Raw genomic sequence first — 18,744 nt, 5'->3', positions numbered from 1 at the left:
TCTGCAGAAATGTATAATATATTGGGATCTCGCTTCAAGTGGGCCGAAAGGGGCCAGCTCCGAGAATTCCTGAAGCCCATGCAACCGATGAAAACCCGTAAAAACCCATCAACACAAGCAAAACAAAGACAAAGGCCATACCAACAAAGCGCTCCCCTCTGAAGCCTCCTCCCACCCCCCTCACGCCGCCGCCGCAACCCCGAAACCCTAACCAAACCCCCCCAGCGCCACACCATGGCGTCCGCCTACGACCGGGAGGACGGCCTCGCGCCGCCGCAGCAGCACGGCGGCGGCCCCGCCGACGCCTACGATCCCAACTACGTGCCGGACTCGGTGAAGACCTTCGTGGTGCACCTGTACCGCCACATCCGCGACAAGAACGTCTACGAGATCCACCAGATGTACGAGGGCGGCTTCCAGCGCCTCTCCGACCGCCTCTTCCGCGACACGCCCTGGCCGTCGGCGGAGGCCGTGGCGCCCTACTGCGACGGCGACCACGTCTTCCTCCTCCTCTACCGCGAGCTCTGGTACCGCCACGCCTACGCGCGCCTCTCCCCCCTCACCGCCAGCCATCGCTCCGAGTCCTGGAACAACTACTGCGACCTCTTCAGCGTCGTCCTCCACGGCGTCGTCAACATGCAGCTGCCTAACCAGTGGCTGTGGGACATGGTGGACGAGTTCGTCTACCAGTTCCAGAGCTTCTGCCAGTACCGCGCCAAGCTCAAGAACAAGACGGAGGACGAGCTACAGCAGCTAAAGCAGTTTGACAAGGTAATAAATAAACGCTTCATTTTTATTTTGCTTTGCTAGATTTAATTTATCAGAGGCCGGGGGCAAGCCTCCTTTTCCAAAAAAAACTAGATTTAATTTATCCGGCGATTTTGCGGCTGATAAGTTCTTTCTGTTTTTTTGCAGGCATGGAATGTCTATGGGGTTCTCAATTACCTGCAAGCACTCGTCGAGAAGTCCATGATCGCACAGATTCTGGAGAGGGAGAAAGAGGGGCTGGAGTCGTTTACTGCCACTGATGGGTATGACTACCAGGGTGGGAGCAATGTGCTCAAGGTCCTGGGTTACTACAGCATGATTGGGCTTCTCAGGATACACTGCCTTCTTGGTGATTACCACACTGGCCTCAAGTGCTTGGCACCGATCAACCTTAACCAGCAGGGGGTCTACACCATTGTGATTGGGAGTCACATCTCGACAATCTATCATTATGGATTTGCAAACCTTATGATGCGCAGGTACAAAAGCATCTGCCTTTTTTGGGGATTACCACACTGGCCTTATGCATTTTTAGCTTCACTTTCTGCTGCTCCATACACACATAAGCAGCATAAGATGCTTTGCTAGCATCTCTATAATTGTCCAATAAATTCTATTATGTCATATAACTTCAACAAAGATCTCATGATTCTCTTATGTAAATCCAAATATGTGAAATTTATTTTGATTCAGCCATCTTGAAATTTCCAAAGCTGGGATTCAGTTCTTTTAGCTAATAGACTGTATTCGTTTGTAAACCTAGGTATGTCGATGCTACCAAGGAATTCAACAAAATTCTGCTTTACATTATAAAGTATAAGCAGTACCATCAGAAATCCCCTCAGTACGACCAGATTCTGAAGAAAAATGAGCAGATGTATGCGCTGCTGGCAATTTGCCTATCTCTGTGTCCCCAGAACAAACTCATAGATGAAAATGTTAGCACCCAGCTGAAAGAAAAGTACAATGACAAAATGACAAAGATGCAGAGGTTTGATGATGAAGCATATGCTGCCTACGATGAGCTATTTTCGTATGCCTGCCCCAAGTTTATTACCCCATCACCTCCAGTTCTGGACCAGCCACTTACAAATTATAACCAGGTAATGTTTCTTGTGGACAACCATAATGGCGATCTATTTCTTTTCAGTTTCTACAGGCAAATTCTACCGTGTAACCCTACTTGTTTTAGTCATCACAAAATAGTAGTGAAAAAGAATCAACCCTTTGGTAGTTGGAAATCCATATTTCAGAGTCCTACAATTCCAGGGTGAGGTTTTTCTTGTCCTATTCAACATAAATCTCATGTAGTAGTCAAAACATCTAGGGTGAGGTTTTTCTTTTTATATTTATTCAAAGGTTTCAGTGCTTTAGTTTGCATTTTTTTTTTAGTTTCTATGTAGTATGTTCAAATATCATTAGCACATCTTTTCATTAAGGGTAATAAACATACATACAAGAAAGGTATATCAGGAACAAGACAGTTGCTAAAAGCAGCCCATGAAGTAAAGTTGATGCATAAAGAGGCTAGTTTTCTTATCAGTTAAGCAGCTAGTATGTCGGTTGCAAATGCTCAGATGGAAGCTAGTATCACTCGTCTATTTGTGAACAGATGTACTTCTGAACATTTTTGTCGGTGTACCTGTACTGCATATGTTTTGAGGTTCTTATTCCTTGAGAATTACTTCTATTTCCTTGACTTGTAAATTTCCCCCAAAAAATCAAAGAGTAGACATGCAGAATAAATTGTTGATTATTTTTCTTGTTATGTGACAGGACGCCTATCGGCTTCAATTGAAGCTGTTCCTGTACGAAGTGAAGCAGCAGCAGCTGCTTTCTGGGATCCGGAGCTATCTAAAGTTATACTCAGCAATAACCATCACCAAACTTGCCCAGTATATGGAAATGGATGAGGCAACACTTAGGTCTGTGTGAGCATTAACTTGTGTTGTTAGTTTTTTTTATTGGTCTGTATGCATAAGAAATTTTCAAACATTTGGACAGGTCTATCCTTATGACGTACAAGCACAAAATGCATGCAGTTGACAGTAATGGGAAAATTGTATCCAGTGCAGACTTTGATTTCTACATTAATGAGGTAATGCCGATTCTCCTTTCTGTGGCTAAGATAAGTTTTTTGCATCCGCTTATTATGTTTGTGTCGATTTCTTTATTACGAGTTGGTGCTTTCTGCTGTATCTTAGAAGTTAATATCTTCACTATATCAATTGCTAATTGAGGTACTACATTGAGCTGCTGTAGTCTGTAGATAATTGGAGCTCCTTCCTGGAATGAATTTTGTGTAACAATATAGATTCTTTAAGTTCAACCATGATTGTGTTAACTTGTGCCTTCTCAAGTCTGTTGCCTACTTTGTCAATGTATGACTAATTACATATGAACTATTTGCAATCATTCAGGATGTTATTCATGTCGTAGAGTCGAAGTCGACCAAGCGCCATGGTGACTACTTTTTGAGACAGATTTTAAAGGTACCTGAGTCCCCACTTGACGATACCTCCCCCCTTTCCTTTTATAGATAGCACATCGTTGCTAGACCATAGTCTAAACTTCCTTTGTCAATATCCTACAGTTTGAAGAAACCATTGCTGAATTGGACAAGGTACAGCTTGACTGAGCATGGTAGAGATCATGGAGGAGAGAAACGTCCCAGGATCCTGTTTTCCTTTTCTTTTTTCCTATTGTGAGAGGCACTTGTGATGACTACTGTTAGCAGAGCATTAGTTGTGCCTTCTGGTACACTTTTTGACTCAGTGAAGCACTGGCAATTCACTGTATTATCTCGTTTCTTGTTCCTGTTTGCTATTTGATGAGTAATCTGTCAGTTGCTAATTGAGAACTTGAGATACCTTCCGTGTTTATCCAACTGGGTGGGCACATTTTTTAGCTCACAGGTATTAGATCTGGAGGCTGATTGCATGACGCTCATCAGTTGCCTTGCATTCTTGCCATATGTCCCTGTGGGCTCAATGCATTGCTCCTTCTGATCTTGACCCTAGTCCGCTGCCCAACAACGTGGCTCCTGAAGCGGGTGAGAAAAAGGGAGGCACCTTCCTTGTGGCCTTGCGGTGGGTGCTGTGAAGGGGATGGTTGCTGCTGCAACGATGAGGTGCCCCAATGACGATGGTGGGCCGTGGATCTGTGGACAGCGAGGCTCCCTGCAACATCTGTTGTGGGGAAAGGGGTGGATGTTGCCCTTGGCGAGGTGCTCGTAGCATCGCCTGTGTTGCAATGGATCATTGCAACATCCCATGTGTTGCAATGAGCAACCATAAAATGTTGTTCGTGTTTGCAATGGGTGATTGCAATGTTGTCCATGTTGTGATAGGTGTGCGCAACATTACTCATGTTGTGATGAGCGACCGCAACATTGTTCATGTTGCAATTGTAGCCTTCGCCGATGACTATATGGGGACAGGCCCAACATTGTCCATGTTGTGATAGGTGAGCACAACATTACTCGTGTTGCGATGAGCGACCGCAACATCGTTCATGTTGTGATGGTAGCCTTCGCCGATGACTACGTGGGGACAGACCCAACAGTTCACAACGATGCCAACGTTTGCCAAAGATCAGTTGGATGATGTGCAACATGTGTATGTGTTAACACATGTCAATATTAAGTACTAAGTACGCCCTAAAAAGATATGAAGTCTCTAGGCTCCGGGTTGCTGAATTTTACCATGGTGACACGTTACCATCTTCCACATGTCTTGTAGTATCCCCCACGAGGCTGTTTCAGCTCCCCGAGTGACACTTTGGTTTATTGGGGAGATGCTCAATAAACTAAATTTCTACTCTCTCTCTGTACCGAAATACTTGTAGTTTGGAGAACTTGTACTAGTTTCTCTAGCTACAAGTATTTTGGTACAGAGGAAGTATAATACAAGGTTTTCAATCTCTCTCTAGGCATGTTATAAACACCATGACAAATTCCATTTCTCATCACAGCAATTCAAACCAACATGTTTCTACTGCACATATAAACATCATTTAAACCCACAATTTTGAAATCTAAGTTCAAATTCAAGCATAATATATGGTCCAAATGCTCTGAAACATAGAGCAATGTGTTAGCATTAGTGTAGCTGTGTAGGCACATGCTGGTTTGTTAATTGTTAGGATTAAATTAATAGGTTAATTAAAAGGATAATCCTCCTATTGTAATCTGTATGCCGGTTGCATTGGCAACCGTCGCACCTCTCCCCTTTGCACCTCTACAAACAGTCGCATTTCTCGATCGTGTCTGTGCCCCTTGTATATATACCAAGAATCATTCAATGGAATTGATAGTTCTATCATTTATTCGATTGTCTCTCGCTTGCTCTCCTTTACAATTCAACACGCTATCAGCACGCTCCCGGCGGAGCCATTCCATCGGCCTCACAGCGCGACGCGGAAGACCAAGGCCGGCGACGTCCAGAAGGCCAGCCCTGTCGCTCTCCAGCGGAGCGATCTCACGACGGGCTTGCCCGCGAGCAACACCGAACCGGTGGCAGTCCACGCCTCTGCAAAGCGGCAAGGCGGCGCAGGTCTCCTGCCGGTACGTGACCGCGTGGCCTCAACCTCACGCACCAGCCCGAGGCGTTCACGAGGCAGGCGCGGCGAGTCTCTCGATCTGGGACGAAACGAGGAACCAGGCTTCCAAGAACAACAAAAAGAAGAAAGAACAGGGAAGTTGGCATCCATTGATCAAAGATTGAACGACTCAATCAAGAATTGTAAGCACCAGTGTGTTCGTCAATTCTCAATGTTCTTACCTTTTTATGGCATTAGCACAACGGGACGGTCCTGGGCAACCAAGGCTTCAACGCATGCGGTGCACGCGACCACGCCTGCCACCGCTCAGCGTGCCGCCGGCCTCGTCGGCTCCCGGCCTAGAAGCGACCGAGACAGCCACCCTTCACAGACAAGCGGCGCCCGCACCCGCGGCTCCCGGCATCCGGCGCGTGGAGACGCGCTTCGCCGCGGCGGCGGCACTTCCCGCAGGCATGTCCCTTGGGGCAGCTATGCGCAGCGACGGCAAGGAAGCCCAGACGCGTTGGCTAGCGTGCGCCATGACGCGGCTACGCAGCGGTGTCGACCTGGCTTCCAGCGCTCGGCCCCTGCGCGCCCACCCGCGTCTGCTGTTCCGTCGTCCAACGGCCATGGCCGGTGACGGCTCATGGAGCCTTGCGGCGCTCGGGCTCTCGAACGGCGTCGCGCTCGGAACCCACCCCCGTGGTGACTCCTCCTCCGAGAACGAGCGCGGCGGGAGTTCTTCTCGCCGCCGGTAATGCGGCCGGCCGGCCAGCCAGCCGTGGGAGTCTCTGCCTGTTTCAGTCTTGTGAGGACTGGGGATCGAGTTGCTGGGGATTTCTTTCCCTTTCTCTCTCCTTATCATTTCGATTGACTGGACTTCCTCGCTTGCGTGGCCATGTGCATGCGATGGAAATTTAGGCAACCGGCAGGCGTTGCTTTATTTGCTACTCCATGAGTATTTGCTACTCTGATTGAGCACAGTAGCAGATTATTAGTGTCCCAACACACTTCTAACAGTGATTTCATTCCTGTTAAAATCAGTACATATATTTTAGTACTATTTTCTGTTGAGTACCGTGGTATTCCAGATCTTAAGTTGATGTAATATATTTCCACGTTTATCACGTGTTGAGATTAATTACGTTCATTTGCAATTGAGATTATTTCATCTCTTGCGTACACAATTTCAGTACCTCTATGGTGCTGGTTTGCGATTGAGAATTTTCTTTTCTCATAAAACAATCTCATTGCAATTAAGATTAATTTTTCTCTCGCAAAATATTAATTCACTTTGCTGAATTCTCTTGCAATTTGATACAAGATCATCTCATTTAATTTGAGGTCTATACAATTCAAGTTTTTTCACTTGAACATCAAGTTTGCAACATCATTACTATTCATTACAATAGTAGTGTATTTCTGTTGAGTACGATGTATTCCGGAATGTATTTATCTCCATGTTCGCTACATGTGGAGATTAATACGTCTATTTGCAATTGAGATTTTTAATTTCTTGCAAATATTGAATGCAAAATTCTAAGTGTTGTTTTTCAAATTGATGTATTGGGATCACAAAAGTCATATGGATCTACTGCTTACGCAGATTATCGATAACTACTGATAAAGCCTACATTTTATCATTTTGATATTGTGATTGCTTTACAAAGTGCACTCCCACACATTTTATTAAGTCATGACATAAGACATTACGAGTGAGTATCTACTGATTTCATCAGATTATACTCCCTAGTGCTGTGAGATCTACTCCAATTTGGAGATTATCTTCAAGGTGTCGTATTTAGCAATTTGAGATTCACACTTATGGTTCCAAGATAACTTCTTGAAATACCCATTGATTTTGCTAAGTTCATTACAACATCAACCATGATGGTCTTTAATTTACTGAATGTAAATTGATTATGTCTGGCTTACCCATAGCGGTAACATATGGCTATATAATTTGAGGCATTCGCCCTCAACGGCCACCACTGCCCTATCTGGGCCATGGACATCATGATTGCTCTTTGTGTCTCGTGGAATAATGTGTGCAATCCAGGATTCACTTCTGATCAGGATCACACCGCTAACAGAAAATTATTGTCTTATACATTATAAGGCATTAGATTCAGATCTCAGCATCTGATTATCCTGTATCAGCAATTCTTGGGACACAATGAACTCAAGGGCAAAGGTTTGAAGCTCACTTCAACCTTTAACCCGACATCACCAGTGATGACGGGATCCTATGGACACGGAGAACGTGTGGTTGAATATGACTCAACTAACATGTTTGAAGACATTGTTTGGTCTCTCAATCTCCTGAGTGGTCAGTATAATTTATGTCCATTTACGATGTTATAACAACAACATAAGTATTGTTGTCATCATATATTGTATATCACAATATATTGTATCAGTACTTTGGTACAAATACATTTGTATGTATTCTATATATCTGACAGCGATTTTCATATTGAGGATCTGCATGTCTATATATAGATTTCTACGGGGGTCAATCCGATGAAAGATGATATGTGCCTTGTGGACATATGCACCACAAACTCTATACTCAGGGACGTCCAATGTTTTCACTCTCGTTGAGAGAAAGGAGATATTTCAAAATTGCTCGACGCGATGAGGTATTTTTTTGGCTCAACTCGGGTCATATTTACTATCCCACTGGGTACTCGAGTAACGTAAGGATGCTTTATTGCTTCCCGGTTTAACTCGTACCCTACTAAACTATAGAGGTATCCGTCAAAACAATTTCCATAGCGAAACTTATGATGACAACAAAGAGAAATAACTTCTCTTTACCATATGCAACAGATATGGCAAGCACATTCTCTATGTACCATCTGGATTGTACTACACATACTACAAAACCCGTAGCACATGTTGCGCCCAAGATAGTTTTCCAAAATGTCTTGTACATGACAAACTTGGCATACACGCCTTGGGTTGAAACCGGAACTATGCGCAATTCCAATAGTTTATGATTATTATGATGCTAAATTCTAATAACATTTGGATTTTATGTGCACTACAAGTGACACAGGAAAGCTAATTTTAAGGCTCGCACACCTTAAAGTCTAAGCTGAACCACTCAGACTCTTTGAATGCATCAAGTCGAGGTAAGTGGCTCTTCCCAGCCATTGAGTAGACTATTCAGGGATTCCATGGTTCTAAAAGACATATCTACACGGTGGTCTTAAGTGTGTGCTTTACTCACACGAAACCATTGGCTCATTATCCTGACATCGATTTCAAGCAAATCAAATGGATAACATTGCAGAATTCTCCTTGAAGGCCTTCTCTATGGCATTTGGATTGAAGTTTAGCAATTTTTCCTAATGTCTAGACTCAAAATGGTTTGGTAGAATCCTATCCAAAGAGTTAAGCTCATTGGATTATCTTTACTTTGGAATTGCAACTTACCAACTTTACGTTGGAGTCATGCAGTTTTACATGCTCATAACAGAACTGCATAATATTATTCCCATCTATCTTTGATATGTGGATATCTACCAAGTATTTCCTATCTGCGGTAATTCGGTTGCACACCGATATTACCATCCGGCATACATCATTGGCCCCTCAACATAAAGTTGGGATATATGTGAGGAATAACTGTATTTCCGTCGATACCTCAAGCCCCTCGCATGGGGAGTTATTCAAGGCCAGTATGCTGATTCAATGAGGAACATTTCCAGGCATTAGGGGGAGATTTCAAGTACCATAAAGAATGCCAGAAAATTAGTGGAATGTTCAACACATTTCTGCCTCAAATCCACGTACTCAAAGATCTGAACCATGCGTTCAGAAGATTTGCAAGACATTGCAAATAATCTGCCAGATTCATTTACTGACTATAAAGGTGTCACATAATCCTACAATCCTGCAAAAGTATGCCTGAATGAGTGGAGGTACCAGCAAAATCCACTCCACTCCCCGTTCAAAGCAACAGGGGGAGATGTATGGCAGAAATACATCAGGATTCAGCTTCTCGCAAGCAAGAATATCAAGGCCCGCGAATCAGTAAATGCAAGTCAACTTCACGTTGACAGACACCTAATGGGTAGTATACACCCAGTGGACGGGAAATCTCCACCAACCCAGGTCATAGTGCACACAATGACCGGGACATCGGAATACCCGACTCAATCGCATTGGGAAATCGCGAGCAGTCACCATGGGTAACGATATTTCCATCAACTATATATTGATATATAGATTCTGGAGAAACATATAACCGGAAGTCTAAAATTGTCGACATACGTTTCTCAACTAGATTGAAAAAACCTTTCAAGTGATTCAGATCCAAAGACCATGGCCATGGCAAAGTGTGAACAACACTCAGATTGAACTCAAGCAAAGGGTATAATCTAGGTAGAAATAATATTGCTCAATAATGGGAAGGTATTCATAAGTAATACCTACACCAGTTTTCTTCTGGAAACAGAATTGAGAACAATGAGGTGGTGAAACATAAAGCAAGTATTGTAGCACAAGGGTTCACGCAGATACCCAACTATTCTCCAGAGGTGAAATCTCTTTCCGATAACTTATATCATTGACAGTACAAAATCATCTATCTGTGCAGTTGATAGATGTAGTGATTACATATACATGTGGATCACTAGATTCAGGCATATATGATTGATTCCCGATGGAATCTCACTTCTGAATTGAAATGCAAAATGCAATATACATTGTGTAAAAATCAGTAAGTCACCATACGACTTATTGTCGGTACATATGGTACAACCGACTTAGTGAGTTTCTTATACACAAGGATTACTCCTACAATGATGATTATCCATGTTTGTGTGTCTTCAATGACGACACATGTAATCATCTAAATGATGGAATTTAAAATGAAGGATTTGGGTAAACCAAAATACCGCTCATTACTACAAATTGAGCACCTTCATTCATACATTATGGTATACTATGTTGTCTATATCCAAAATATATTGGAGAAATTCATTGTGGACAAATCTTATCCATTCATAACTCTCATGGTAGTTCATTCTCTAGACGTAGAGAAAGATCTATTTAGACCAAGAGATGATGGAAATGAGATATTGGGACTCAACGTTCCATAATGCCATTGGATCCACCAAACACAATTGGTTGGTACACAAGAATATCTTTCAATATCTTCAATGCATCAAACATCTTGTCCTGGTTTTTCAGTTTCACAGAAATGTGAACACCGATATCGTTGGATACATCGATCAGATCCCTACTGTGTCAGATCGTAGACAACCTTAGTCTTCCTCCTAGGTGTAGTAGCCCTCTCATGAGAAGTCCTCGAAACAGACCTCATGGCTACATCCACCAATCATTATCTCAACGATAATGTTTCTTATGTTGCCCGGATGCAAACAGGTTACATAATAAGCAATATCACTATATTGCATATCTTGCAAGTCAAATCATGCGATTGATTTGTTCATCGGGTTTCTACCAACTTCTATGTTCCAGAAATGTGTTCGTGGAATTGGTAGGTGACGGCTTCGAATTTTGCAAGAATCAGGGGGGGGGGGGTATCTTCCTGAATTGTTCCTGTTCAATGCATCATATTATACTCTTTTTCCCTTCATGAGTTTACTTTACAGGTTCTCATAGAGGTTTTTAATGAGATAATATCAACATGAGATCATATGTCATACTTTCAGTTTTTCCCACCGAGGTTTTTAGGAAAGTATATACGACATATTTATTGTCCTCTGAACTCTATGGGTTTTATCGTATTGAGTTAAAAGAGACAATAACCATTATATGTTGCACCATTTTCTCCTTATTTTTCCCACTGGGTTTGAAGGAGTTTTGGCAACATATCATACTACAATACTTCTCATATTTCCCACAGGGTTTTTGGAGAAGAGTTAATTTAAGGATGATTCCAGATATGATCGGTTGCAAGGACAAGAAAGGATTAGGGGGAGTGTTAGGATTAAATTAATAGGTTAATTAAAAGGATAATCCTCCCATTGTAATCTGTACGTCGGTTGCATTGGCAACCGTCGCACCTCTCCCCTTTGCACCTCTACGAACAGTCGCATCTCTCGATCGTGTCTGTTCCCCTTGTATATATACCAAGAATCATTCAATGGAATTGATAGTTCTATCATTTATTCGATTGTCTCTCGCTTGCTCTCCTTTACAATTCAACATTAATTACCACATGTTACTTAATGAACCGTCATTAGGACTTGTCACTAGACGAATATAGATGTGCCCATCACCGGTATGTACGCGCATATTTTTTTTGAAACTTCACAGCAGATTCTGCGTGTTGCATTAAGAAGGAGCGGCTGACAGCCGTACTGTACAGAGGTTCAGGAGAACCAAGAGGAAATAAAAGAAAGGAAGAAGGAAAAGAAACCAAGCAAGGCCTACTCTCAATTTCAATTTCAAAAAAAGCAAGGCCTACTCTCAGAACATAAGGCGGAGAGCGCACGCTAACACCCAACAGTAGAGCTCATCCATGAAGTTTTGGAAAACCGATGCTACGCGGAGCTCAGCATCTCTGAAGATTCTCTCGTTGCGCTCCCGCCAGATGAACCAGATAGGCTAGCGACCTAGCTTGCTTGCGGGAGGCCGGATCGGAAGAAAGGCCATCAAACCACTCACCGAGAGACGCCTGAGGAGCAAAGTCCAGTTGGCCGGGGAAAATGCAGTAGTTTGGAACCTATCCACCAAGAGCGACCAAAGCCGACGGGAGCGGGACCATGGGCGGCTAACCATGAGATGCTCAGCCATTTCAAGATTGCGCCGGCAGAGAGGACAAAAATATGAGTACGACGTCCATTGGCTAGCAAGTAGCTTGTCTGCCGTGAGCAGTCTATTCTGCACAAGCACAAACAAGCAGCCGAAGAAGTGACATTTTGCCGGTGCCCAGGCCTTCCAACTACGCCAAGGTGCCGAAGTTCAGTGGAGCCAAGGAGCATGAGGCGGTATGCTGAACTGACAGAAAATTCTCGGCTAGTAGAAAGACGCCACGAGAAGGAGTCAGCAATGCCAGGTGTGAGCCGCACACGCTGGATAGTTGTCCAGAGCATGACAAACTCAGGTAGGGTGTCGGCGGTGACCCTTCCACATAGATCCATGACCCATCTGTTGTTGTCCAGTCCAATGCTTCGGAGAAGGAGCGATGCTCGTGAGAGGAGGCTAGGAATATGACCGGTGCAAGAAGGAAGGGAGCCTTGCCATCAGTCCAACTGTCGAACCAAAATCGCGCACGAAGCCCATCGCCGAGCACCGTAGCAAAAACCGCACGGTTGCTGTCTCACAGAGGTTGCGCTTGCGCGGGATCGGGAGGCCGTACCAAGGCTTGGAAGGTGATAGCCGCTCATGCGAGAGCCATTTGAGGCGAAGAGCGGTGCTGAAGAGTGTGAGGTCGATCACCCCAAAGCCGCCAAGCTGCTTAGGACGGCAATTTTTGGTCCACGCCACCTTACAGTTCCCACTGCAATAATGCTACACCTACAGATACTTGGTTACTGACCAGCGTCAGGCCCACGCCAGAGCCAGGCGCGCTGAATGCGGCCGATCTCCTAGCGCAACCAACAAGGCAGCTCAATTGTGGAGAGCCAGTAGACGGCAAAGGCAGAGAGAACAGAGTTAAGCAAGACCAATCTTCCCGCCGTAGAAAATAGCATAAGCTTCCAGAAGGCTAGCCTGGTGCGAAGCTTGTTCAGGAGAGGCCGAAAGTCAATCTTCTGTGGCCTACGCAGGGACAATGGCAAAGCAGGGAACTTGCAAGGCAGGGACGAGATAAGGGCATCCAGGGGCCGACAATGAGGTTTTTTACGGTACCCTGGTACTCCATAGTGTAGAGTGGGAGTACCCATCATATCCATCCGCTCGTCTGCAGAGTTAGTTTAGTCCTTTCTCCTGCTAAAGGAGCGTTGTCTTCCAATCTTTTGTCTAGGTTCCCAGATATACTAGCCTAATCAAGCGCATGCCACCGCGCAGCCGCCTTTGGAGGCACTTTCATCACCGTGCGACCAGGAACAAATCAATCATGTGTTTCTTCAAAAAACAGAAAATTGATCGCCATAGGATGTATGGTAATTTGAGGCGAACAAACCTGTTGTAGTGTGCAGTTTTCATCAACGACGGAATTTCGTCTCCGTCAGAAAGATTTAATTTAGGGATTAATTACTGATCATCAGAAGAGGAAGATGATGACCTGCACAGGAATTCCTTGCGGAAGATTCGGATGGGAAAGAATTGTCGCTCGGGAGATTCGGATGGGAAAGAACTTAAAACGAATTCAGACGAGGAATATGATGATCTGCGCAGGAATTTCTTGCGTAATCTACGGCTCCATCGGCCATGGCTCTAATGCATTCATGCCTATGGGCATGCAGGTTGTGGCTTCAGCGCTCGGAGCCTGTGGCTGCCATCCCATTCCCGCCGGCGGCCGAATAGCCGGCGCATTGCCACCACAGAACTTGCGCATGAACTTAGGATTAGGAAATTAGATATATTTGCGAATTACTATTTTAACCCTCAGGTCATGGTACTCCCTTCTTTTTTGTGGTGGTACTCTCTAACATTAGAACTGGAGTACCAGTCAATCTAAACCATTGGATTAGGAGAAATGAACGGTCGATATTAGTTTGAGGGTACTGTAAAAGAGCTCGCTGACAATATCCATCACATCAAGCTGCTCGCAGCAGATAGGGACCTCCCCGAAATTCTTCAGGATGCCTTTGAACGGCTTGAAGCTCCGACTTGATGGGGTTGAGGAAAACAACCACGTCATCCACATAGAAAGAGATGCGTAAGAGCATCTCTAACAGACTCCTTACTAACGTGTAAACTGTAAAAATTCGGCGACTATACGGGTTTGGCCCTTTTTTGGGCCAGACCAGAGCCCATATAGTCGCCTGGCTCGTAAATTATTTTACAGTGGCCCGGAACCCCCCTCGCGCAGTATAACTACGGGTTTGCGGCGAGTATACGGGGCCAAACCCTATCCTGACTCCAATCAGCCGCCGCACTCCACCCTGTGGCGCGGGATGTGGAGCTTGGGCCGCCGCACCGGCGGTAGCGACGACCCTGAGCGGCAGCGGTGCGTCAAAGCCGACGCTGTGAGGAAGCAAGCCACCCGGAAGTACACGAACCACGGCCTAGAGCCGCCGCCGCCGCCGCTCCTTCGCCGTGAGACGGAGGAGTACGACCACATACAGGTGCGGTTGACCTCCAACGCGGGTAGCTCTGCCAGGGGGTTGAGCTCCCATGCGCCCCTCACGCTGGTGAAAGGGGAGCCGGAGAAGCTCCCGCCGCTCCGCGCGGTGAAGAGGGAGGTGGAGGCGGAGGCGAAGCGGTGTGGCGGTGGCATCATCGGGCCGAAGGATTTCCTCCCTCGACGGAGGCGGACGTCTTTGAGTCCGCCATCATTACGCGTAGTGCGTGGGAGGAGGAGGAGGAGGCAGAGCAGCGTTGTAGACGGGAAGCCGACCTCGATGCAGTCCTCCTCGAGCAGGGGCTTGTGAAGGCGTAGGAGTTCAACGACAACTTGGACGCACGACGCCGCGATGCCAAGGCACATGACGACATCTACATCGACCGCGTCTCCGATGACGATGACTGGCGATGTCCGTCGCCGCAGCGTGGCCACCGCACCTATATGGCTATTTGGCAGTAGGGTTTACGGTGGCCACCTCTCCTCCGATTTATTTTGTGCAAATAGGCTATGTATGAAATATGTATGATGATCAAGAACTATGAACACTTATAGGTTCACTTTCAGTTTCTGTTCTGTCTGAAGGAAATATGCCCTAGAGGCAATAATAAAGTTATTATTTTATTTCCTTATATCATGATAAATGTTTATTATTCATGCTAGAATTGTATTAACCGGAAACATAATACTTGTGTGAATACATAGACAAACTAAACGTCACTAGTATGCCTCTACTTGACTAGCTCGTTAATCGAAGATGGTTATGTTTCCTAACCATAGACATGTGTTGTCATTTGATTAACGGGATCACGTCATTAGGAGAATGATGTGATTGACATGACCCATTCCATTAGCTTAGCACCCGATCGTTTAGTATGTTGCTATTGCTTTCTTCATGACTTATACATGTTCCTATGAATATGAGATTATGCAACTCCCGTTTGCCGGAGGAACACTTTGTGTGCTACCAAACGTCACAACATAACTGGGTGATTATAAAGGAGCTCTACAGGTGTCTCCAAAGGTACATGTTGGGTTGGCATATTTCGAGATTAGGATTTGTCACTCCGATTGTCGGAGAGGTATCTCTGGGCCCTCTCGGTAATGCACATCACATAAACCTTGCAAGCACTGCAACTAATGAGTTAGTTGTGAGATGATGTATTACCAAATGAGTAAAGAGACTTGCCGGTAACGAGATTGAACTAGGTATTGAGATACCGACGATCGAATCTCGGGCAAGTAACATACCGATGACAAAGGGAACAAAGTATGTTGTTGTGCGGTCTGACCGATAAAGATCTTCGTAGAATATGTGGGAGCCAATATGAGCATCCAGGTTCCGCTATTGGTTATTGACCGGAGACATGTCTCGGTCATGTCTACATTGTTCTCGAACTCGTAGGGTCCGCACGCTTAACGTTACGATGACAGTTTCATTATGAGTTTATATATTTTGATGTACCGAAGTTTGTTCGGAGTCCCGGATGTGATCACGGACATGACGAGGAGTCTCGAAATGGTCGAGACATAAAGATTGATATATTGGACGGCTATATTCGGACACCGGAAGTGTTCCGGGTGATTTCGGAGAAAACCGGAGTGCCGGAGGGTTACCGGAAACCCCCCGGGAGAAGTAATGGGCCTTATGGGCCCTAGTGAAGAGAGAGAGAGGGGCGGCCAGGGTGGGCCGCGCGCCCTCCCCCTCTGGTCCGAATTGGACTAGGAGAGGGGGGGGCGGCGCCCCCCTTTCCTTCTCCCTCCCCCCTTCCTTTCCCCCTCCTGGTAGGAGTAGGAAAGAGGGGAGTCCTACTCCTACTAGGAGGAGGACTCCTCCTCCTTGGCACGCCCTAGGGCCGGCCGGCTTCCCCCTTGCTCCTTTATATACGGGAGCAGGGGGGCACCTCTAGACACACAATTTGATCCTCGTGATCGTTTTCTTAGCCGTGTGCGGTGCCCCCCTCCACCATACTCCTCGATAATATTGTAGCGGTGCTTAGGCGAAGCCCTGCGATGGTAGAACATCAAGATCGTCACCACGCCGTCGTGCTGACGGAACTCTTCCCCGACACTTTGCTGGATCGGAGTCCGGGGATGGTCATCGAGCTGAACATGTGCTAAAACTCGGAGGTGCCGTAGTTTCGGTGCTTGATCGGTTGGGCCGTGAAGACGTACGACTACATCAACCGCGTTGTCATAACGCTTCCACTGTCGGTCTACGAGGGTACATAGATCACACTCTCCCCTCTCGTTGCTATGCATCACCATGATCTTGCGTGTGCGTAGGAAAATTTTGAAATTACTACGTTCCCCAATAGTGGCATCCGAGCCTAGGTTTTATGTGTTGATGTTATATGCACGAGTAGAACACAAGTGAGTTGTGGGCGATATAAGTCATACTGCTTACCAGCATGTCATACTTTGGTTTGGCGGTATTGTTGGATGAAGCGGCCCGGACCGACATTACGCGTACGCTTACGCGAGACTGGTTCTACCGACGTGCTTTGCACACAGGTGGCTGGCAGGTGTCAGTTTCTCCAACTTTAGTTGAACCGAGTGTGGCTACGCCCGGTCCTTGCGAAGGTTAAAACAGCACCAACTTGACAAACTATTGTTGTGGTTTTGATGCGTTGGTAAGATTGGTTCTTGCTTAAGCCCGTAGCAGCCACGTAAAACTTGCACCAAACAAAGTAGAGGACGTCTAACTTGTTTTTGCAGGGCATGTTGTGATGTGATATGGTCAAGACATGATGCTAAATTTTATTGTATGAGATGATCATGTTTTGTAACCGAGTTATCGGCAACTGGCAGGAGCCATATGATTGTCGCTTTATTATATGCAATGCAATTGCGCTGTAATGCTTTACTTTATCACTAAGCGGTAGCAATAGTCGTGGAAGCATAAGATTGGCGAGACGACAACGATGCTACGATGATGATCAAGGTGTCGCGCCGGTGATGATGGTGATCATGACGGTGCTTCGAAGATGGAGATCACAAGCACAAGATGATGATGGCCATATCATATCACTTATATTGATTGCATGTGATGTTTATCTTTTATGCATCTTATCTTGCTTTGATTGACGGTAGCATTTTAAGATGATCTCTCGCTAATTATCAAGAAGTGTTCTCCCTGAGTATGCACCGTTGCGAAAGTTCTTCGTGCTGAGACACCACGTGACGATCGGATGTGATAGGCTCTACGTTCAAATACAACGGGTGCAAAACAGTTGCACACGCGGAATACTCAGGTTATACTTGACGAGCCAAGCATATACAGATATGGCCTCGGAACACGGAGACCGAAAGGTCGAGCGTGAATCATATAGTAGATATGATCAACATAGTGATGTTCACCAATGAAGCTACTCCATCTCACGTGATGATTGGACATGGTTTAGTTGATTTGGATCACGTGATCACTTAGAGGATTAGAGGGATGTCTATCTAAGTGGGAGTTCTTTAGTAATATGATTAATTGAACTTAAATTTATCATGAACTTAGTACCTGATAGTATCTTACTTGTTTATGTTTGATTGTAGATAGATGGCCCGTGCTGTTGTTCCGTTGAATTTTAATGCGTTCCTTGAGAAAGCAAAGTTGAAAGATGATGGTAGCAATTACACGGACTGGGTCCGTAACTTGAGGATTATCCTCATTGCTGCACAGAAGAATTACGTCCTGAAAGCACCGCTGGATGCCAGGCCTGCTGCTGGAGCAACACCAAATGTTATGAACGTCTGGCAGAGCAAAGCTGATGCCTACTCGATAGTTCAGTGTGCCATGCTTTACGGCTTAGAATCGGGACTTCAACGACGTTTTGAACGTCATGGAGCATATGAGATGTTCCAGGAGTTGAAGTTAATATTTCAAGCAAATGCCCGGATTGAGAGATATGAAGTCTCCAATAAGTTCTATAGCTGCAAGATGGAGGAGAACAGTTCTGTCAGTGAGCATATACTCAAAATGTCTGGGTATAATAATCACTTGATTCAATTGGGAGTTAATCTTCTAGATGATTGCGTCATTGACAGAATTCTCCAATCACTTCCACCTAGCTACAAGAGCTTCGTGATGAACTATAATATGCAAGGGATGAATAAGACAATTCCCGAGCTCTTCGCAATGCTGAAAGTTGCGGGGGTAGAAATCAAGAAGGAGCATCAAGTGTTGATGGTCAACAAGACCACTAGTTTCAAGAAAAAGGGCAAAGGGAAGAAGAAGG

General features: G+C 45.3%; 1 protein-coding gene across 1 annotated transcript; it reads left to right on the top strand.

Moving 5' to 3' along the window:
- Window positions 1-134: 134 nt before the first annotated feature.
- LOC125543364 (eukaryotic translation initiation factor 3 subunit L-like) lies at window positions 135-3,637 on the top strand. Its single transcript, XM_048706690.1, has 7 exons — window positions 135-771; window positions 916-1,247; window positions 1,532-1,871; window positions 2,545-2,693; window positions 2,773-2,866; window positions 3,189-3,260; window positions 3,362-3,637. The coding sequence occupies exons 1-7, from the start codon at window positions 235-237 to the stop codon at window positions 3,404-3,406; spliced, it is 1,569 nt and encodes a 522-aa protein (XP_048562647.1). The 5' UTR covers window positions 135-234; the 3' UTR covers window positions 3,407-3,637.
- Window positions 3,638-18,744: the final 15,107 nt, after the last annotated feature.

Source organism: Triticum urartu, chromosome 3 (assembly GCF_003073215.2).
Source record: "Triticum urartu cultivar G1812 chromosome 3, Tu2.1, whole genome shotgun sequence".
NCBI lineage: Eukaryota > Viridiplantae > Streptophyta > Magnoliopsida > Poales > Poaceae > Triticum > Triticum urartu.
This window is presented reverse-complemented; position numbering and strand designations above follow the sequence as displayed.